At 34.6% G+C, this 23,992-nt stretch overlaps 1 protein-coding gene across 2 annotated transcripts; it reads right to left on the minus strand.

Moving 5' to 3' along the window:
- Positions 1-276: 276 nt before the first annotated feature.
- LOC121974915 (neutral/alkaline invertase 3, chloroplastic-like) lies at positions 277-13,462 on the minus strand. 2 transcript variants are annotated; one of them, XM_042526199.1, is made up of 7 exons: positions 13,319-13,462; positions 12,384-13,045; positions 11,689-11,854; positions 11,271-11,482; positions 2,221-2,714; positions 2,090-2,138; positions 277-952 (listed from the first exon to the last, which is right to left on the minus strand). In XM_042526199.1, the coding sequence occupies exons 2-7, from the start codon at positions 12,981-12,983 to the stop codon at positions 638-640; spliced, it is 1,836 nt and encodes a 611-aa protein (XP_042382133.1). In that variant the 5' UTR covers positions 12,984-13,045; positions 13,319-13,462; the 3' UTR covers positions 277-637. The 2 variants fall into 2 exon arrangements, with proteins under 2 accessions (XP_042382133.1, XP_042382134.1); XM_042526200.1 differs by having other exon boundaries at positions 13,172-13,425.
- Positions 13,463-23,992: the final 10,530 nt, after the last annotated feature.

Consider the following 23,992-nt stretch of genomic DNA (forward strand, 5'->3'; position numbering starts at 1 on the left):
TCAACTAATAATAATAATAATAATAATAATATTAATATTATTATTATTATTATTATTATTATTATTATTTCTAGGTAAGGATGCAAGAACAATCGAGATGCATCCTCATGGAGACACTTAATCTGAGTCAACAACATGCAACAAAAAACAGAGTGTATAGAAGGTGCGGATAGAAGTTCACTTTAACTCATATGTTGATTATGTTACCAAGCTCATGTGTAAAACACATTATTAATCAGCGTAAGTACGTGACAAAGTGTTGCCTAAAATCATGACTACAACCGGATTTTAATTCCTATACAATTCAACCAAAATCATAGGTCAGGCACATTCCACACCACTCTTTTGTCTGTTCTGTTTCAGGATCCAAAGATTCCACGTTATTCCACTTCCAATTTGGAGCTGAAAGAGCCCTCAACAGCATCAGCTACATACTAATCTATTACAATATCCCTCCAAAAACTGGATGGTCGAAATAACAAGATGACGTCCAGGAATTATTATGTACACATTTATAAAACTGTGATGCACCAAAGCAATACAGAAATGCATGCCTCCTTTGTTCATCATAAGCCTGAAGAGATTCTGCAGGAAAATATTCTGCCATCTTCCAAGTTAAAAAGGAATCAAGTGCATCTCAAATTATGTATGTTTTCTTCAACGCTTTTCTACCCCGTTTCCCTCTTGGGAAAATATTCAATGCATTGACAATCTCTGCATCCTCGTCGTTCCAAATATTTCTGGCAGCATCTGGTTTTTCCAAAAGCAGCTTTGCCACCAAGAAACCTGCGATGGACCAAGTTTGGTAGAGTCGAGCTTGTTTGCCAATGAAACGTGCTTGCTTGGTATCATAATATTCAGGCCACTTGTCTAATGCTAAGCGCTTCTCGGCAACCTCAATGGCTCTTGCAGCAATTTCAGGCCGGTCCATCTTGATGCATGCAACCGTGAGCTGCATAATAAAAAAAAGGATAAAACAAAATGATCATAACATCAGCATGCAACCTGTTAAATTGAGTCGAACTTATGTGTGAACCAAAATTCTTATAGTCAGCAATGTACAGAATAGGGTAACATTGTGAACTGTCATGTGCTAATAATAGGTTGTCAATGGATAAAGAAGTTGAGGGGAACAAGCATGTCTTTTTTGTTTGAAAAAATATATATTTAAAAAGATATTTAAAAGAATCAAGAAAAACATAAAACTCCACCTACAACAAAATAAAAAAAAAGTAACTACTCTTTTCAAACTCAAGGCACTCTTTTTCTTGAAAAATTAGTGATTAATGGATATAGAGGTATTCATTTTTGAAGTTGATCGAAAATGAAAATGTTGAAAAGGGATTTATAGATCACTTTAAAATTAGTTAAATTTGTAGTCAAAACCCACATTCTTTCTTTTGATGGTTTATAGTCCAAATCTTATGGTAGTTTTGGTTCATAGGAATTCTTATGAACTCTCAAGGGTAAAATTATTCTCTAATCATTCTTCTTAGATATTTCTCCTTCCAACAAATACCTATTCCCACTTTATTTCATTCTCCAAAGGATCTCTTCTTATTTTGATCAATTCTCCAAAAACAAAAAGTATCTTGAACAAAAAAAAAATAGGCAAAAGGATTTGGCAACCCAAGTAAAGCGAGTGGGCAAAAGTTGAACTGAGAGAACCATCATCTAACAAAGAGAACCAGAGGCACAAGTGAACCATCATCTACAACTTGAAAGGGATATCTTTACCATTGAGGAGAATTATTCCTTGCTCATTACTTGTAATGATCTGGCAATTCAAATGAAAATGATCCATTTTATTCCATTCCATGAGCCAAATCAAGAAAGTCTATTTCATTCACTATCAATTTCATTTGATGGACCAAACATAGCATCATTAGAGGGGCATTCACCCAACAATTACATCACTCTAGCCATAAAGTGTATAACTCTTCTGATCATATGTACTATTTCCAATCTAACACATCCATCATGGTCAAACTAAAAGTCCATATTTGATATGCCAAAAGCACAAGTGAGATCTTATGACGATGATAAAAACACATGCAACTAGAAGAAAACAGTAGGCAAAATTTCTTACCTGCCAGAGCAATGTCGGCCATGAACCTCCATTATGGTATGACCAAGGCCTGCATAAAATACATTTAAATATTTAAAATAAAAACATGAGATATAACTAGAAATTTTATGGTAACTGATGAAAGATCTTACGTATTTTTGGGATCACTTCCAGTGATAATGCGCCATTCCTGACCATCAAGAGCAGGGTAGCATATCTTAAATGGCATATTTGCCACTAAATCAGACCATTTAGCTTCAACAAGATCCAAAATTGCATGTGCTTGATGAGTTGTTGTGAGGCTGCTTACTATAGACCACAAGTTTCCCAGAGAAAAGAATCTGAAGTCCATATGAGCAGGCTGCAAATTTCCAATAAAATATCCTCCTTTATCAGGCATCCATTCCACTAGCCATGGAGAAATTTGATCAGGATAGATGTTGAATTTGTTCACTGCATCATATGAATATTCTTCTGTTTTATATCGGTAGATCTCATTGAGTTTTCTTTTGTCTACCCAATAATACTCCCTAATGTGAAATGACAATGCTATTAGCCTATTGTTTAATGCTCGAATTAAGTCTGCTGATCCATCCTCTGGCGCAAGCATCTCACGAGCACATAAAAGAGCTGAATAGAACAGTGCCTGGAAATTGTAGGCCTCAGTAAAATGGAATATATCAAACAATTCACATTGTTTCGTTACGCAAAAAAAAAAAGAGAGATCAACAGTCAACTACATGTTCTACAACATATAAACCTAAATAATTCAATCTTGAGTAAAATTTAAAAAATCCAGTCCCAACTTGATCTCAATTCATCCCTGTATTCATATCACTTTAAAAAAGCAGTACAATTAACTAAATCGAGAAGTGCATAGTACAGTAAGATTGCCCGTTTCCAACTATTGCACCATGGGATTAAAAAATTATTCATAGGCTCAGTAATCTGAGAAGTGAACTTAACGAAAGGTTTATACTGAACAACTCAAAAAGGTCCAATACAAGACTTATGCTTGACCAAGCAACTTGTAGGTCTTGGATCTTTAGGAAATCAAATTGGCAAAAATATTTAATCGCTAAATATGGAGTCATTCTCTCTTAGCGTAAGAAAGATAAGGATATGGAAGAAACCTAAACAAGGCGAGAGGTAGAAGACTAAGCTATAGGAAGAAAGATGGCTCTGCTACTCGCTAGGTCTTGAAGAAGCAAGAGGAAGAAGATTTAGACATTCTAGATCTTGGCAACTAGTTCTAACAGAGCCTGAAGCTAATGTATCTTGTTTTTTGGGCCTGGAAGAGCTTCAAAATCCATCCTCCTTAGAGTTACTTGTCTCACTAGGTCTACAGTCATTCTCCCTTAAGAACCTTTGCTAGAGGAACTGGAGGAAACTTCAAGGCCAGGAGAATCAAAAGAAGACAGGAGCCTTACCTAAAGGAGTTCCAAGAGGAACTGGAGGAAACTTCAAGGCCAGGAGAATCAAAAGAAGACAGGAGCCTTACATAAAGGAGATGGAGGAAACCTTGATGAAGCCAAAGAAAAAAGACTAAAGCTGTAGGAGCTGCAGGGATGACCCTACCTCTTGCTACTCTCTATGAAGGTGGAGGAAGAAGATTCCTCCACTCTAAATTTTGACAATTTGCTCTAATGGAGACTGATGTTAGTCTCTTGTTCTCGAGGTCTGAAGGAGCTTCAAAATCCATCCTTCTACAAAGCTATTCAGAGGGAGACTCATGCTTTGCTAGGTCTGGAGTCGTTCTACCTTAGCATTTCGGCCATCAGAGTTCTACCAAATTTCTTGTGCATTTCGCATATTGATTGACTAACAAATGAAAGGTTTTGACAGTGTCACCCAGCACAGAATTATTTTTTGATTCATGGTCCTTAGTCAAATTTAATCAAGTTAGTGTTGAGTCTAGAGCTAGAAATTTGGAGTCTAACCAATGCTTAAATCTCAAAGAATCTCGCCTGATATAGGCAAGATGTCACATTCTCATGGGCAAGGGCTTAGACACTAGCACATAAGAATCTTCAATAGTCTTCTGGAAGCAATCTCATCAATGCTATAAGCAGTGACGGCTCCAGCAAATATCAAAGTAAGTTTCCTCTAACTTCCTCCCCCCTTCCCGGCCCCTCTTGTTACAATTTATAACCCTATCTTGCAGAAAAACTTGATTTCAAACCCTAGGCCACAGGAAAGTGTAGAAAGCATGCCATCCGGGTTCAAAATCACCTCACATCGCAACAATCTCAGCTAGGGTTCAAAATCAACTGACTGAATGGTGATTACCTTTCTTCAATGATGATTTTCCCCTCATTATTCTCTATGTATCAGCTGACACCATTTCATTTCAGCATGTGGTCAGCACCACCTTGGCACACCACCAACACATCTCTTACTAGCCTGGGACTGAAACCTAGCTCAAAACAAAAACCTTAAGCATAAAGGTACCAAGATAGAAATAAGTGGATTAAACCATTTTTAAAACTCTTTTACAAATTCAATAAATGTTAATTTGTCATAAATTTCATTATTGTTACATAATTTAAAATTTTAGAGTATCATTTCCTATTTCATCTCTTTGATTGTAAAATGCATATTTAGGCCATAGATCATGTTTTACTTAACCCTGTTTTGATTTCATAAAATATTATTATAATATTTTAAATTGTTTTCATGATACTTAAATATTTCTATTATATTTATTTCTATTTTAGTTAATTTTAAATTCTTTAATTATTTATCTTAAACTACTTTAGAGGTCAAACCATTCACACTTTAGAAAAAGAACTCTGATATAAAGGCCCAACGGTCAGGATGAACAAAGATCCTAACTGTCTAGTTGAGCTTATCCTTGATCACCTAGGCATCTGACTAATAATATGTAAAGGCTTCTGAAATCAGCAACCAAGATTAAAATAAACTAGGATGGTATAAGTCAATTAATCTGATATGTCAAATTAAGATTGCCTGCATGCGAGACTATAGATCCAAAGCATTCATTATACGAGTTGACTAGAAGCAATGATGTGGGTCATTGATATGGAGTCCTTTCATTGTTATGGGATCAAACAACACAGATTATACGGGAGGTTTGAAACTTAATAATACTTTTTATATTCCTATTTCTCATCTGCTTTCCTTTACCAGTGACCTCCCTTCTCTCACACTAATGCTCACGGCAGTGGGTTAACCAGTAGTCACCTTTTGACTCTGTAACCTACTTCTTAAACACTTCTCAGTTTCCTTCAGTTGTGGTCTTGACAGAGCTCTAGTTTATGGATTCTTTACCTTTTTAGTTATAATAAAGGCTTATCTGTATTCAATGAAACCTGGGGAGTTCAGCTACAACATACAAGTAAGAATATTTTTCTATTTACTGTATTCAAATTATTAATAATTTCCCTTTTGTTTTAATTCAAACCCTACTCATGTCTTGCAGGTGTATATCTGACTTGGTCTTGTTGGCTTTAAACTATTATGACCAACTCTAGGCCCTGGATGCTCAAATTTCACATTCTTGAGCTAGAATCAGAACTTCAACTTAAATGAAGTATTTCTAATAAGTGTTGTGTTTCTATTGATTTTGTCATCCTGTATTCTAGAAATTTTAACACCTTCACAACCTTAGGCTCACAAAGCCCTTTGACTTGATCCAATTTTCTATATCATGGGTTCTGGTCTTACAACTTAGATGCCTTATAGTGCGATAGAATAAGAGATTTTACCCAGGCATGATGGTTTGAGAAGGGGGATAATCCACCTTGCTATCATGCTAAGAGGAGAGGAGACATGACAAACTCTTTAAGAAAATAGAGATTAAAAGAAGAGACCAATTTTCTGCAATGTTCAAAATGTGGTTGGTCTAACAGGGAGGGATCAAGTTTTTGTCCAAGTTCATTTTTGGGTCATGTATGATTCAGTGTGGTATATTTTATGAATGGACTTTAGGTCTTAGTGTGCATTCAATTATAAATCCCATTTCTATTATGTTTTATTTGTATATAGCTTTTGGGGTTTTTCTTATTTTGGCTTTAATTGATTTTAGTTTTATCATTTAATTTTATATGGTTTTCTAACTCAATTTTGCATTTGCAAACTCATGGAAGAAGTAGAAACTAAACTCTACTCACAGCCTAATTTTTGTAATTTAATGTCAATCTGAGTAGAGTTGTAGCCTAATTTTTTGTAAAGGGACTCGTTAATTAAATATTGCAAATATTAATTGACGTACAGGTTTAAATTTTTTGGTTTTCTATATAACTTGTGTGAAAATTATCATCAAACACATAAGTTAACCTAGAAGAACTCAAAAATGCAAGGTTATGTGATAGCAGTCCTATAATCTTCATTATCTAAAAAAACATGAAAAAGAAGAATAGGAAGAGAATGGATGTATATTCCTGACTCTTATATGGACTCGTACAATGTTTACATAGTATCACATAGCAAAAACTCAAAATAATAATAAATATAGCATGTCAAAGAATGCTGAATGTTAGTATGACACGATATTCATCGATATAATCTACACAACACGACATAAATAACTGTACCGAGTGGTTTTGAGCATGGTCTAAAATCTCATATCATGTTAGGCAAAACGGTCGAAATATATCATTCCGGTAAATTATCGAAACTCGATACCACTCGACACCAAGGTTCAAAACCTCAAGCCATGCCATAGTTTTAGTCTTCAACTAAAATGATATTTTGGTATCGTGTTTGACACTCTGATGTATGGTGTCGGTGATAGATTGGCGGTTGAAGAAGGATAGGAAGTAGAGGAAGACAACATTGTCTATGTCGAGTGTTGAGAGGTATCGAATTTTGGTAATTTACCATAATGATATGTTTCGACCGTTTCGTCTGGCATGGTATAATGTCTCCTTCCTATATTTCAATTCCTTCCTCCTTCAACCTCCAATCCATTACAACCGCCATGCATCAACACGTTACTAAAATAACATCATTCTAGTTAAAGATCGAAACTCCAACACAACTCAAGATTTTGAATCTTAGTTTTGAGTTTCAGTAATTTATCAAAACAGTACATTTTGACATGTTACTTGAAACAGTATGAGATTTCAAACCATGAGTTAGACATCATATACATTTATGAGTTCAATTAGTCACAATGCTTGCAACATGGTACACAAACTTTACATAGCCAAAAAGCTTTAAACATCTAACAAAGTAAATGGCAATTGCCCTAAGATAATGGTAAATACTACACCAAGTGAGAGTAAACCTACGAGTCAAATGCACTATCTTGCTCACATACTAGCAATTTACATTAGACAAATGGTATTTAGCATTGAGAAAATAATAAAAGAAGGCATTCAAAACTATATGCATTCATACATTTGAAATGGACATCCAAAAATAGCAAACATCAATCACTAATGTTTTTTATTATGCTTGATGCTTTTCTCTCATAGAGTTGGTTCCTAATGTCATCTATTCTTGCGACAGCTCACACAATCCCTTATGATTGTTTATGTAGATGTTAGTGAAATAAATACATACCCAAATGGTTCTAAGAAGTAAAATCAAAGAGCCAACAAGGAATGACTTGAACAAGACCACTTAAGCCACATACATATAATGAAGGAGAGAGGCTATAAGAGGGGAGGGCCAAGTTTAGATATATGATTGTTGACAAATTGAAGGGTTTAAATTTGCATGTGAGTCTGCATAAGCTATCATGGTAGATGTTAAATACCCAATTCTATATATATAATTTTTCACTTCTCAAAATTTATTTATTCTCAAATTTTTAAATGGTAAAAATAAATTGAACTAAACAATAATAAAACTAAATTTGGACATTAAGGTTGAATTTGGCTCGAATTGAACCCATTAGGTAGGCTTGGTAATTAGAATTGCATGGGTTCAAATAGGGTTGATTTGGATTTGTTTTAATCAATTTTAGGTGAGGTCAAATTTTAGTAGAAATTAGATAATTGTTTTAGTTGGGGATAATTTTTTCCCTTCTCTTTTCTCTATCTCACATTTTTTCCACGCACAGTTTCTTCCCTACATCTCATGCCACTAGCTAACCTCCCTCGAGGCATTGGTTTCCCCAATCAACACCTCATATTCTTCTTCCTCTCTTCTTCTTCCAACACCAAGCTAGAATCTCATCCACCGATCATCGCTCTCTTCTCCCCCACATACACCACCTTGTTTCCCCAAACTAGTAATCTCTCTCTCCTCTTGTTGCTCCTATGATGTCATCAAACTAGCGATGCTCCATCATCATGCCTCCACCACGCACAAGTGTCGGCGATAAACATCGACAGCCTCTCTCTTCCCGTCCCTTTCTGATTCCTTTCTCCCTTTTTCTTCCTTTTCTTCCATATGGGCATAGCAGCAAGCATTGCTAACTGTCAAAGATAGGAGAGGTCATCGTCGACAACGCAAGAGGACTATCCTCTGTTCCCTCTCTTTTCTCTCCTTTGTTTTCTATGCCCATAAACGGCCATTGACTATCATTGAGCCAAAGGGGAGAGCCACCAATCCTTCTCTCTCTCCCCCTCTCACTGTCTCTCTTTATTGTGGTTTGCCATCCCCTTGGGACGGTCTGACTAGCGTATGAAGTGCTGCCAACTTAAGGTCTGGGTTCAAATCTCGACATAACCGAGGTAAATGTCTCCCCCATATGCTAGTCACTATTCCAAGGACTAGTAGTCACCCGTGATTTACTTCCTCCATGTTGCCTGGGACAGGTTGGCGGGGGCGTGAGGGGTGAGCGTAGTCGCCTTTTGCCAACTCTTTATTGTGGTTTGCCACCCAAGCCAAGAGAAGTCACAGACGCCTATTTGACCTTCCTCATTTTTTGAACCTCTTGGTATCCTCGTTGAAAGAGGTTATTGTTCATATGTTGGCCAATTAAATGTAAAATTTGATAAATAATTATGTTGATATCAGTAAAATGATTAATTATTTTGGATTAATTATAGAATCTATTTAGGTTCGCCTATCTTGTTTCATGGAATGAGGAGAAAGTGTCAGTTGAATATTTTATTTCATTATATTACTGATTTAGGTTGACGTAACCAAGTTAGATTTGAGAAAAAATAAATTATTGTTCGACAATAATATGCATCTCATTTAAAAATTTTAAATTATATTGAGATTATGATTTGATTCAACAACTTCAAATTATAGTAAATTTACTTGGAGCTTTTGTTGTAAATAGAGGTGGGCTATCCTTTGTCTCGTATATATTTTTTTTTGCGCGTGAATAAATAGATAAAATAAAGTATATGTATGCTCCTACAATTGTTTTTGAAAAGGGGGATGAAAATGAAAATTAAAATAGAAAAATGGGTTTTAAATAAAGTAAATTATTGGGGATTAAATAATTGATACCCTTTCATTATTATATGTGGGTCTCACATAGGAATTAACATATGAAGGGATGTTTAAAAAAAAAAATAGATGCTCTAATTTAATCTTCAATTGATATCTTAATTAGAACTGCTTTATTTTTCATGATACTTATTGATACCTTACCTTTATGATGTATACTTCATGTGTGGAGATCACATGCTAATATATGAGAAATTAGCATAACATATAGTAAAATACAATTGATTTAGGTTAGCAATTTAGACTAACCGATAAGATGTGAACACAAAGTAAAATAATTATGATGTAAAGATTTGAAATGATACAATAATAAATTTAAATAAAGAAAAGAAATACTAAAAAGTGAAAGTTGAGTCTAACCTTGTACGGTATAAGTACCTAACCATCCACTAGAGGAGGTGGTAGTGAGGGAGGGATCGCCCGATGCCCGTATTTATTTATGTGAGGATGCGAGATTGTTGTATATCACAGTTGAGAGCTTTAGCTCGTACATGAGATGGCATTATTACACTCTGAGAATGCTAGCTACAATGATTCACTTCTTGGTGCATTTATTAATATCGATTTACTAAAGATGTATTATTGGTAATAAATTTATAATTGGTGACTAAATGATAATTATTAAAATTATATTAAATTGTAATAAGTAAAAACAGATAATTTAGAGTAACAATGGTGACTCTAAATGTTATAAATAATTGGAAGAAATGAAATAAAAAAATATTATATATATATATATAACAACTAAGGCCTCAAAGGGGAGTTTGAAGTTGTAATATAAAATTGTGAGTTGTCTAATTTTTTTTACCTCTTAACCAAGATTAAATTTTGCCCATCTTTCCTATTTATCCACTTAGCAAATTTGTGCTTCCTTTATGTTTTTCTTTAGTCTCCAATTTTTGGAGGCAAAGATACCAAAACATGCTTCAACCTACTTGATTACTAGCTTGCTTTTTTTCGTTGTATTCTTTTATTCTATCCATATAGTGTTTTGTCCTCTAGAGTTTCATTGTATTATGTAGAAAAATATATAATATAATGTTTGTTGAATTTCTTGAGTAAGTATTTAGTTGAATGGCTCTCAATTTCCTTTTACCACATTGTCACCAAATGAGGTACCTTCTAGTAAGTGCGAATTACCAATAAGTGCCTAAAATCTGGCATGGAGGTATAAAGAAAAAATATATTACCTCACTTAAGATTATTTTTAAACTTCATATTTTAAGTAGAATATGAAAAGAAAGTCACCTAAATGCTTGCTTATGAAGAAAGTTAAACAAGTAAGCAGCCAACCACATGAAGATACAAACTCAGATGCAGACAGTGGAAGATTCTTTCCGAACCAAGCACTTTTCTTGTCTGAAAATGACTTAAATGCAACATCTAATCAAAAAACCATGGAAACTAGAAAACCATGAATGTTTAAATCTTAAATATGACTATTTAGCTAAATCCACATTATTTACATCTATTATGCATTCTATCATAATCCACCTGAAATCATATGAGACAATACATAGGCAATGTACAAGCCAAAGAAGGAAGATAGTACATCATTTATTGGTTGATATGAGAATGAATGTACTAAAAAAACATGTCAAACAATAATTTGGCATGTAGTTTATTATTAAGAATGTGTCCCACTTTGTTTGCTTATTTTGTTGCATTATTAGTAATGACCATTTTACTCTGCTTGAAGAAACATGAAATTGCTGGAGGAATGCTACTAACCAGCTCTACTTGAAAATTTTGGTAAAAAATTTTAATTATCATATCTAATTTTTTTGGATAGCAAAGTTGTTGAACTGAAGCAGAGGAAACATACCTGAATTTCAAGAGGATGGCCATGGATACCCATACGTCGATCTATCATACATGAACCATCTGTTACTAGTAATGTTGGGAACATGTCAAAGCCATCAGCTAGACAAAGCTTTAAAATCATTTTGATTCCTGTCTGCACATCAATTCTTTCCTGCACAGAGAGATCACCAGAACATTTTCCATAAGCACGCAGGAGAATAATCCACCATAATCCTGCAAACACAAGTAGCATGCTGAGCACTTCACTGTTGATGGTTATGCAAAAGACTTGGCACCTTCACAGATATCAGATCCAAAAGAACTCACTAAACCCCTAGATAAAAAAGCAGACAGTGGGAAAAACATGTAAAACAAAGGAAAAAACCTCCTATAAAACATTAAAGATATTAGCAGGATAAACAACAGTACTTAAGATACACCTGAATCAACTGGTGCCACACGTCCTATTGCAGCTTCTCCAAAATCAGGGTCCAAAACCTCTTCAGTGGCGGAGTCATCACCATCAAGCGGAACTGTCCTAACCTTGAAACTTGCAGGCATCAATCCTTGACCAGGGCTGTGACAGTCCATAGTTTTCTCCCAGCTCTACAAATTGCAAAATAAGGGTAACATAAGCAAGAATTCAACAATATACACCTTTCTTTTTGTGATTCATCTTATGGTCTGAAAATAAATATAAAGAATCTTGCTGATCTGATTAATGAAAGATGCAAAAAAGAAAGGCTGAAAGAAGACTCAAAGGAAAACTAACCTCAAGAAAGAGAAATCTAATCTAAGGAAAAAATATTCTTCCATAAGGAATGCATATACACTCACAACTTCTTGAAGAAATTCAAGTAAAAGAACAAGCTAACTATATTCACAGATTAGTAGAAAGGTAATAAATCTGGAGAAATGAGATTACATACAAACTCAGTCCACCATCAGAGATCAAGTTTGTTCCTATCATAAATCAGGAAAAGGAAAAAATGAAGGGGAACAACAAAGAAAAATTGAAAAGAAAAAGGACCAAAGGTAATTTTTAGCAAGTTTTGGTTTGTCAAGTCTTGTGCAAGTTTCGTGTCTAGCTATAATAAAGACAAATCATGTTCATTTGTGAATCTAAAAGCAATACCTGCAGCTGAAGCGTGTGAAGAATAAAATTGCGAACAATTTCATATTCTCCCTTCAAAAGAAAAGCCATTCCGGAAGGTATGAAGTCCCGAATGAAAACCTGATCATAATTTAGGACATTGCTGCTGCTGTCAGATGGATCCTTTGCTGCAATCGTTCCAACAGGGGTTCCACAGTAATACACCATAGAATCCTGTAGAAGACGCCATGCTTCATCTTCAACAGCACTTCCTCTTGACCTATATGGTGAACCATTGGTCGTGAATTTCTGGCCATTTAGGTCACCTGGGATCTGAGTTGTGTACCAGCTTCCTTTAGCATCACTGTTGGCGATCCCACTAGTATCTTCTGCTCGCTGGCACTGACAACTGAAAAACTGGGAACGGTGATTGACCTTCTCATGCTCACAACTCCGCAAGCAATTGTTCTGTGTCCATGATGTCGCGTATAATGATCTGTACAGAAATCTCTTTCGCCAGTACTTCCTACGGGTTTTGGATGGGAAAGCCAATTGCGGAGTGCTGACAAAAAAACCAGCACAAAATTGGGGAGATGCTGCCCCAGATGTAGCACGTAGACCTATCTCCAAAGTTGCCACCATTGTAGAAGAAAAGATGGCAATATAGGAAGAAAATAATTGTTGGCGCGCAGAATCCCCAGATCCTGGGATAAAAAAAAAACACAAAAGAAACGTCACTACTAGATCAAAGTTTTGTTCGGCGAAGATTCAGATCGAAGCTTAAGCCACAGCTTGTGAGTCGGAATCAATCAAAGAAGAAATACGCTTACTACAATTGTAACAGTCTGAAAACCTAATCGACGGGGAAGCAAAGAAGCATTGATCGAGAGCACTTGAAATCTTGTGACGTAGATAGGGAAAAAGAAGGAACGATATCCACGAATTGAGCGATTAGGAGCAGACGAGAGAGATCTGACCTGGTGAAGAAGGCACGATCCGAAGTGGTGGATGCTTGTCCCCTAGGTCGGACGTTCAACGAAACCAAATGGGGAAATGCTGGGCGCTTTGGGTGGTGGGCGGGTGGCTGGGTGGGGACTGGGGAGGAAATAAATACCAAGTGGTTGAAAGTAATACCCACCAATCGATCGCCTTTTTATCTCATCAACTTGGAATTGAATCCCAGAAAAGACACCGTAAAGGCTATATTTGAATACAACACGCCAGCACGGGAAGGGAAGGGAACACGTACACGTTCCATTTCGCATTGAAAAGGACTCGAATGAAACACGTGATGCATCCTTCCCGGCGTCCGCCATCACGCAGCAAAGAGAAGGAAATACAAACAGCTTTTCTTTTCCGTTTTGAGAGCAGCCTAGATCATAGCAGAATCCATCGCCGATTTATTAAAAACCGGATATAATAAGTTTGTTAATAGATTTTATAAAATTTTATATTAAAAATTATATAAAAATCAAAATGATATGAGCTGCTTTTCTCACCTCTTCTAATATCCTCGCCTCCCGTTCCCACCTAATTTTTTACCTTTATACCCTTTCCTTATTCTCACATTCACATTTTTTTAGTTTTCTTTCTTTTATTTTTATTAGTTTTATTTTTTTATTTATCCATTTTTTATCAATTTTATTCTTTTTGAATAATTTAGTTTTTATTATATGTTTATAATCTTTTATTTTATTGTGTAGTTGTAGGTTTTAGGAGTTATTATTTATAAAAAAAATTAAAAGTATAAAAATTTTAAAAATGACGTAGCACAGACTGTGGGCGCATGACATCTTTGACGTAATGATTTACCCCACCATGCACCTGATATCTGTGTACCTGCATATACCTTCCTTCATGTCCATGGGGCCGACATTAGAAGTATAAAATATGAATCAAAATAAAAATTATATACATGAAACGAATAAAAATATTAACAATTAACAGTAAATACATTTATAGCTTACGAATAATTTTTTTTCAAATAAAGAGTACATATAATAATATATAAAAAAATACACAAAAGATATAAAAATAGAAAATTTAATTAATTTAAAAGAATGAGAGGCTCTGACATATGTCAAGCATTGGAAGGGGGATAATTTAAAGGGAAATGAGTGTTTTGACATGTGTTAAGAATTGGAGGATGGGTAATTTAAAGGGAGGGGAGGTTCTAACATATGTCGGTTGGAGGGTGGGTAATTTAAAGATAGTGAGAAGTTCTGACATGTATCATGTGTTAAGATTTAGAGGGAGGTAATTTTAAGAGAGGGGGTTCTGACATGTGTTAAGAGTTGAATGGGGATAATTTAAATGTCGAATTAGGAAAGTAATTTAAAGGAAGGGGGAGATTCTGACTATGTTAAAAATTCTATAAAATAAAAAAATTGATAAAAAATAATAAACAAAATTAATTAAAAAAATAAAACTAAATAAAAATTAAATAAAATTAGAAAAAAATAGGAGTATAAAATTAAAAAATTGATAAAAAAAAATAATAAATAAAATTGATTAAAAAATAAAACTAAATAAAAATTTTAAACAAATTATAAGTAAAGAAGTTAGGGATATAAAAGTTATTTACATGGGAGACAAAATCTGAAAAAGGGAGGAGAGTTGTGTCAAAGGAGGTGGGAGAAATAAATTTATAAAACTTAAATAAAAAATAAAAAATATTTAAGTATCGATGAAAAAAATAATAAACAAAATTAATTTTAAAAACTAAATAAAAATTAAATAGAATTAAATAAATAAAGATTAAATCAAATTAAAAAATTAAATAAAATAAAATTAAATAAAACTAAAAAATAAATAAAATAAAATTTACTTTAAAAAGGGGAAGGGGTGAGGGGAAAAAATAAATAAAAATAAATAAATAAAAATTAAATAAAATTGAAAAAAAAACAAAAAAGGGGAAAAAATAGAAATGGTATTTGAGAGAGAGAGAGAGAGAGAGGGAGAGGAGGGGGGAGGGGTGCGGTGTTAGAGGAAGGGGAAAAAGCAATTTACTCTTAAATCCTAATTAAGAGCTTGACAATGCTATAGTCTAGACTCAACTTTGATAAACCCTAAACTCAATAATCATATCTTTGACAGATAAGTAGATGAGGAGATGACAAGCGATGGAGTTGATTGGCGAAGATGGTTGAGCAAGCAAAAGTGGAGTCTTGAACCTTGACAAACCAAATCCTAAACCTAAACCCATCCTAAAATGCAAACATACCTTCGGCAGACAAGTAATTGATGAGACATCAAGTGATGGAGCGAAGGGAAATGGATATAATTCCAAGAAACATAGAGAATCCGAAAAAGTTCGGTTTGATTTCCTTTAAAAAGCAGTTGATTTCAATTTGCTCAATTGGTTCGGATTAATACTTAAAATCGGTCTATCAAAACATAAATGGGGTTGGCAATGGATTTAGGGTGCATTTGGTTGAGGGTTATTCTTGATAATCTTGGTTATTCATCCAAGGTTATCAACAAAAACTCTGTTTGGGTTTAGGTAATCGATGATTCCCGAGTAATGTTCCATGCCCGACACGTCAGTAAAAGGGGCATGCAACCAGAAATCGGAAAACTAAGGTTTTTCTTGATTCCGAGGTTAACGAATTTTTTTACCCAAAATACCCTCGGATAATAGAAAAATGTGACAAAAAAGGAAAACGTAAAGAAAAAAAATGAAAAATATATAAAATAAGATTAAAAATTTTAAAAATTGTAAAAAAATAAAAAACATAAAAAAATAATAAAAAATAAAAAATTGTAAAAAACTTTTAAAAAAATAAAAAAACATTAAAAAATAGAAAAAACATTAAAAAATGAGAAAAAAACATAAAAAAATTTTAAAATAAAAAATAGAAAAATGTTTTAAAAAAAATTAAAAAGTAAAAAATAATAAAAATGTTAAAAAACATTAAAAAATGAAAAAAAAAACAAAAAAACCTAAAAAAATAAAAAATATATATAAAAATAAAAAAAAAGTAAAAAAAAACTTTAAAAAATAAAAAAACATCAAAAAAACAAACAAAATAAAAAATTAAAAAATATATAAAAATAAAGAAAAACATGAAAATATAGTAAAATATAGTAGAGTTTAAATAATAATAATATTAAAATTAAACTTTAATAATAATAATAATAATATTATTATTATTATTATTATTATTATTATTATTATTATTATGTATAGTTGGTTGTGTAACTGAGGGTAATATAGTAAAATATTAAACTAGGTTATTCATTAAAACCTTCAAACAAACAAGTTTTTGTTGCATTACCTAAATTGAATCAAACAACATTTGATTATGTTTTATTCTCCATAATCTTGGTTATGTGATTATATGGTAATCACATAAACAAGGTTATACATGATAACTTGAACCAAACGCACCCCTAAGGTTTATAGTAATAGATGGAGTCCAAAGTTGTCAATGATTCAAAGTTTAGGATCTATTACCTTATTGCTAGATTCCACATCTTCTTCAACGTTTATAGTAATTATGAATCCATAGTTATTATAATAATAATTATTGATCCATAACTGCTATAAGTTTTGGGGTCTAGTATATTTGTAGCAGTTATTAATCCGTAGCCGCTACAAAGTTCAAGATCTAGTGTAGTTGTAATAGCTATTGATCTGCAGTTGCTACAAGGTTCAAAGTCAAGTGTAGTTATAGCAGCTATTGATTTGTAGTTGCTACAAAATCACATCCTCATCTCAATTAGCCCATATGTCATATTATTGTTCAAAACTAATATTACAATATCTCTTTAAGATATCAAGTATTTGTTTTACATAATTAAATGACGTGCTTTAACCTTCGAAGCTCTTACTACAAAAGCACAATTTCCCGTGCATATCATAAGAAAATATAATAGAAAAGTAAAGTCCACCAATTTAGGTCTTTTATATTATCAATACAATCAAATGATGGACAAATAGAGTTAGTAAGTAGAAGCTCATTTTCTTGGATTATAAACATACCAAATAATTCGAACATCAAAGGTCTTATACAAAATATATTTGAAAATTAATTAGGACTATTAAGATAGATGTTTCATCTTTCAAAATCAAAAGATTAGATTTACAAAGAAAGATATTGTGTTGATCCTAGGATTTCAAAACCATAAAGATGAAGTTCCTTTGCATTTGAATGTCGGTTCCACCCAACTCTATCTTCCACATTTCAAAGATCATGATTGTTCAAAGTAAAAAAACTAGAGAAAAAGCTATCTCCTCAATCTAATTTTCTATTTTGTCAATTTTTTATTTTACAAGTTTTTGTTTGTGTGTTTTTTTTCTACTACTAGTAGTATATATAAATTATCAGTATATTATCACTAATTGATTTTATAGATGATTGTCAAAATACAGATAGATATAATTTGTGTAAGATTATTTATGACTATATGACCCCTCAAATAGAAGTTATTAGTGTGATTCTCTCACAAAGGCCCAAGCTAGAGGGCCTTGAGGAAAATCAAAATCCTATGCTGACAAAATTTGGGCAACTCTTGGTTGTAAGTTGTTATATTTTATTGTAACTTCATTGATCTCTATAATTTTTTTCAAAATTTATAATTATTGTTACTATATTGCAGGTATGGATGTGTAAATATATAAGAATCATATATTCATACACCCTCCATGTCATTTCAAGAATATGTTAATAGAAACAGACTACCTCATGTGTAGGAAAACTAAAGAGGATGATTGGGCAACTCTCTTCATCAAGAACAATAATTAATTAATTCCATCAACTTTAGAGAAACATCTATCCAGTGGTTCCCTCGCAGATGTTGTAGAGCAAATTGATGATCAAATTGCATAAAACTTTACTAAGTAATTTCCTAAGCAAGATGTAGAGAAAGTTCAGGTGCAAATTGAATACTAATCCTATAAAAAAAAATGAATAACTTGTTGAGAGAAATATTTTGGTTGAGTCATTGAATAGTGGGTCAGGATCAGAACTGATTAATAGATAGCACAAGCAGTTCATGAACCAGCTGATTGAAGAGGAGGAGAAAAGAATAAGAGAACTTGTTGATTTGTCAGAGAGAAGTACTAGTAATAGTGAAATTTGTATTGTTGAGAAGACAATACTATAGCTAAAAAAAAATGATAGAATCATAGCTAAAAATGATATAGCTGAAAATAACAAAATCATAGCTAGAAAGGATAATTAAATAGCATAGCTTCAAAGTTTGCGATGGAGAAGGTATTAGAAGAGCCCCTAGCAACCTGTAGCCAGGATAAAGAGACCCTAGGGTCCACGCTGCTAAAAAAATACAAGAATAAAGAGGTGTATTAGAAAGAGTAGTACACCTTTTACAACTACTATTTTGATCAAGCACCCAAAGGAAAGGGAGTTGATAGTAAACAAACTACTATAATACATATGCTTGCCTAACATGAGACAACTAAGGAAAAGAGAAAGGGAAGGAGATTGTTCAATATAAAGAACTAGAAACCCTGTCCCATTGGTTGAACCTACCACAAAAAGGGGCATTGTTTCATCAAATCAACACTATTGATATTGACGGTCTAAAATCCCAAGTCTTGAAGGTATGATTGACTATAGTTAAGTCTTTTGTTGTTAACTCCTTGATGACATATTTGTCTATGTCTTTTATAGCAAACAAAAACATGTTTCAAAAAGAATAAAAATATTGTGATAGTAGATGCATAATTGAAGTTTAGTCAAATTAAAGTGAGTTGGTTAGTATTTGAGTGAAATTACTTAAGTATATATTGTTATGACAAGGATAAGTAGTTTTTCTATGTCTTTGTAAAGTGTATTGCTAAGACAAGGATATAGAGTTTTCATTATGTACATGTTGTATTGAGAATAATACACTAAGGTAGCATTTGGTTGTGTGATAGGATTACTGAGGGATTATAAATTTACATGATAGTAATCTTTTAATGAGGATATTTAGTAAACTATGATAAAATTATTTTTTTTTGGTATGATTTTTATGGTAAGGATAAAAGTATGAATTGTTAATTATATGACTAAAATATCCCCAGTATTAGTAATTTTTAGGGCAAAAGGTACGGTTTAGTTTTTGTTGTAGGGCAAAGGGTAAAAACATCCTTTTAACTAGTTATCAGGCTTACTGTTCAATTTGGGATTATTAATACCTTTTTCGAAGTGGGATTGATTTTCCAACTGCTAGAGTATTTTAATCAGGCTCTGTAGTTATCATTGGCTTTTTTAAAAACTAGTCAAACATGGATTTAACTTGTAATCCTATCCTAATTCACCATACCAAACAGGACCTAAATGTTAAGTTTTTCTATTAGGAGTGAAAATTTACTCCACCTATATGTTTAGATCTTGGTATAACATATAGAATTTTCATAGCTACTATAAATGCTGTGAATATTATTTTGTAATAGTGATAATTTTCTTCTTTATTTTATAATTTATCATATTATTTATGTGTTAAGTTGATGCTTAATTTGACTATGCATGGCCACACTACTTTCTATATGGTCCATCTTAACTTTCACATTATACAGGGACTCTTTTATGATAATATTTGGCTAACACAATACACTCATAATGATTGCATAAATGCATATTTTACAATTATAATAAATGGAGTCAAGCATCTGACACACTATACTACTCATCAATATTTTGTGAGATTAGGTTTGCTTTAAGTATTTGACTAAGTGAACTAAAGTTATTTTCTCTTGCATATATTTCTCTCATAATTGTTTATCCTTACATATGATTTGTTTTTAATGATATATGCCCAAGCATTTCAACAAACTATAAAAAAATAACAAAGAGAAGATCTACAATTAGATATATCCTATGTCCTCTTAATAATGAAGAAGATCACTGACATTTACTGGTCATAGACCTCTAGAAAGATCAATTTATTCACCATAACTCCCTCATCTTTACACAACTTTACATTTCTATTATTGATAATATTGTATGTATTCAATTATTGACAATAAACTTTTGGTATATATTGATTACTAATGTTATTCATGCATATATTGATATCATTTTTTAAGAGTATATACACGCCATACGTTGATAATTGACATCGAGGGTTGTTAGCTAGTTTTTCGAAAGAGTTTATTGTGCACCATGTCAAGGGCCCAACACAAGTTCAATCGTAAGTATTTAATTAGGTTTCATATTCCTAATTGCAATTAAATTCTAAAACATTTAAAAACTTTATCTTGCCGAGAGATTAATATTATGTAGAGCAACTCAGTTTTGACCGTTTGAAATAAAAACTTATAGATTTAAGATTAGATATAAAATTATAACAAACATAAACTAGGAAGGGAACCTTTGATGTAAAATAACAAACTAATATTTTTTATCTCTACAAGATCAATATAGAGATTTTATTTGATTATTTGTGAAACACAATTTGATGTTATTGTTATGATGTATTGTTCTCATGATGTGTGTAGGAATATTTGTGTTTGAGTTTTAGTTGTATTAGGTTGGAGTTGAACAGTTCATTGTTGTTGTTGTTTCAGAGTACAATTTTATGATCGGTTTGGTAGTTTGATGATATACAATTTCAAATTTTATTTTTACAATTTTAAAAATACAAATTCGTGATCTGTTCGGCAGTCTCATGATGTGTAATTTCATGATGTTTAATAGTTTGAAGAATTACAATTTTAGAGATTTATTTTATAGTTTCAGAGAGTTTCAAATAGGTGCAATTTTAAAGTCTTGACAAATTGGTTATAAAATTTTAGAGAATTTCAAATATTCACAATTTTAGAGTTTTATACATTCATTTTATAATTTTAGAAAACTTCAAATATTAATCGTTCCAGCAAAACAGATTTGTTTTACAATTTAAATATTTGAATGTTTTTAGAATTAAGATTTAGAGATTAAGACATTCAATTACAAAGTGTAAGACAGTTTCAACTTACGTTGGTGTAGCTATAAAACTAAAACTACTATAACATTGTAATATCTATAATTTTATAGTTGCTATAATTCACACTACATACACATTATAATTACTATGAAAACATAGTTGTTATAGTTCACACTACATTCACATTTTAATAGCTATGAAATTGTAGTTGCTACAATATTGTAGCAGCTACAATTTCATAATTGCTACAACGAGGATTTGACTTATTCACATTACATACTTGTCATAGTAGCTATAGTTTTATAACTACTATAACAAAGACTTGATGTGTTCAGACTACATACTCATAGTAACTATGAAATCATAGTTGGTACAATATTGCAATAGCTAGTTTTATAGCTGCTATAACTAGCACTTAACACAAAGTTAAAATAATTATCATCTGCTTCGAAATCATAAGTGATGTGGATGTAGCAGAGGGGCATAAGAGAGATTATAGAGATATAGAGGGGCATTTTTGTCATTTGGCTGCTTAGGTCTTGAGGAGGCACGACTCATGTGTGGCAGCAGAGGGGGGTGGGGGGTTCTCCGCTGCCAGGGGAAGAAAGGGGGGCACTGGTCGCACACACACGCCGTCGTCGCCTCTCTCGTCGCAGGCGAGCCAACGGTCCTCCCTCTCCACTCACTGGCAAACACCCTCGGCCTTCTCGATGCGGACGCCGTCGAGCGGCACCGCAGCCTCCTCACGCCACCTCCTCCACCAGCGCGAACAGGGAAGAAAGCTTCTTCTGCATCTCTCGCCGTCGCAGTCGCGCCATCTCTCCTTCTCCTCTCTCCCTCTCTGCTAGTTGGGAAACGCCTCCGGCCACCACTTCTCTCCTCATGCGTCGCCCCCTTCTTCCTTCTGCGGTTGGGTCACTGCCATCGAAGAGGCCTCGTCTCCTTTTCGCCGCCACCAAGGGCCTACAGCTACCACGCACTGCAACTTCCTTCGCCAACAGCTACCGCGCTCCGTAGCCTCTTTCGCCGGCAGCCACCACGCGCCGCAGCTTCCTTCGCCGACAGCTACCGCGCGCCGCAGCTTCTTTCGCTGGCAGCCACCGCGCGTCGTAGCCTCTTTCGTCGGCCGCCACTGCGCACCACAACCCCTTCTGCCAACAGCCACTGCGCACCGCAAACCCTTTGTCGGCAGCCTCCACATGCCGAAAATCCATGTGTCGGCAGTCCACTCGCCGACTGCGCCTCAATTCCAATTCTGTGTCGCTATTGTGTTTCGACCCCTGTGCCGATCCTGTTTGCGTGTCGTATCCTGAGCTACAGTCGTAGTGCAACCCGTTGTTGTGTTTCGGCCTACACACCTTATGGTGTTTCGGCTTGTGTGTCGATATTATATCCTGGCCTACGTACCGATGTCATCTCTCGGCCTGTGTGCCGCCATTACCTCTCGGTCGATATGTCGTTTTCCGAATCCAGGTAGCGCTCGGCTCTAGGCAGGCAGATCCGGCTCCTCAGCTGACACATTCATCTACCCTTCTGGATTATGACGACTCGATCAACATCGTGACCAGCTCACCGATCCATCCGAGGGCACCCCTCGGGGCCAGGGTACGTCGCTGTACTCATCCTGTATTTATTTTGTTATTCTACTATTATTCAGCTGCTTACATATTCATGGGACCCGCCTCGAGCATCAAGGTACCGGGGACCGAGGCAACCCGGTCGCTGGCTGCAGGTACTGTTGACCAGAGGGCGTTTGACGACTTGGTCAACATAGAAGACAACTCACCATCCAGGTCATGGAGATGCGGTCAACATTCCAGTCACGTCACACCGGTAATTTCGTCTTCTTAGATTCCAGACAGGATCATATTGACACCGTCTGTGGGAACTTCGCCTGATCTGGAACATGAAGATCGACGATGCTAGAAAATTCTGCCATCCTCATGACCTCGGTGGGTTTCGACGAACATAGCATATTCCCCTCACTCCACGGGTATTCAGAAGTCGAGGAACTGAGTCAGATCCTTTGCTAGTCGGCAGGTCAGTTTTTTCCTTATATTTTCTCATTCGGCCATAGGATCCATCACAATTCCCCAATCGAAGACTCGCATGTCGATCGACCGGGTTTATATTATAGGTGAGCCACGGGCTCAACGTCGAAGACTCCCGTGCTAATCGGCCGGGTTTATATTATATTAGAGTCATGGGCTCAACGTTGAAGACTCTCATGCCGATTGACCGGGTTTATATTATAGTTGAGCCACGGACTCAACGTCGTCGTGCCGATCGACCAGGTTTATATTATAGTTGAGCCACGGGCTCAACGTCGAAGACTCCTGTGCTGCTCGACCGAGTTTACACTATATTAGAGCAACGGGCTCTAGAAGTCGAGCGACGACTATAAACCCTTGAGTTAGAGACTCTTGTGCCGATCGACCGGGTTTGAGTTATATTAAAGCCACGGGCTCTAGAAGTCGAGCGGCGACTATAAACCCTTGAGTCAGAGACTTCTATGCCGATCGGCCGGGTTTGAGTTATATTAGAGTCACGGGCTCTAGAAGTCGAGCGGCGACTATAAACTCTTGAGTCAGAGACTCCCATGCCGATCGACAGGGTTTGAGTTATATTAGAGCCACGGGCTCTAGAAGTCGAGCGACGACTATAAACCCTTGAGTCAGAGACTCTCATGCTGATCGGCAGGGTTTGAGTTATATTAGAGTCAAGGGCTCTATAAGTCGAGCGGCGACTATAAACCCTTGAGTCAAAGACTCCCATGC

Source organism: Zingiber officinale, chromosome 4B (genome assembly GCF_018446385.1).
Source record: "Zingiber officinale cultivar Zhangliang chromosome 4B, Zo_v1.1, whole genome shotgun sequence".
NCBI lineage: Eukaryota > Viridiplantae > Streptophyta > Magnoliopsida > Zingiberales > Zingiberaceae > Zingiber > Zingiber officinale.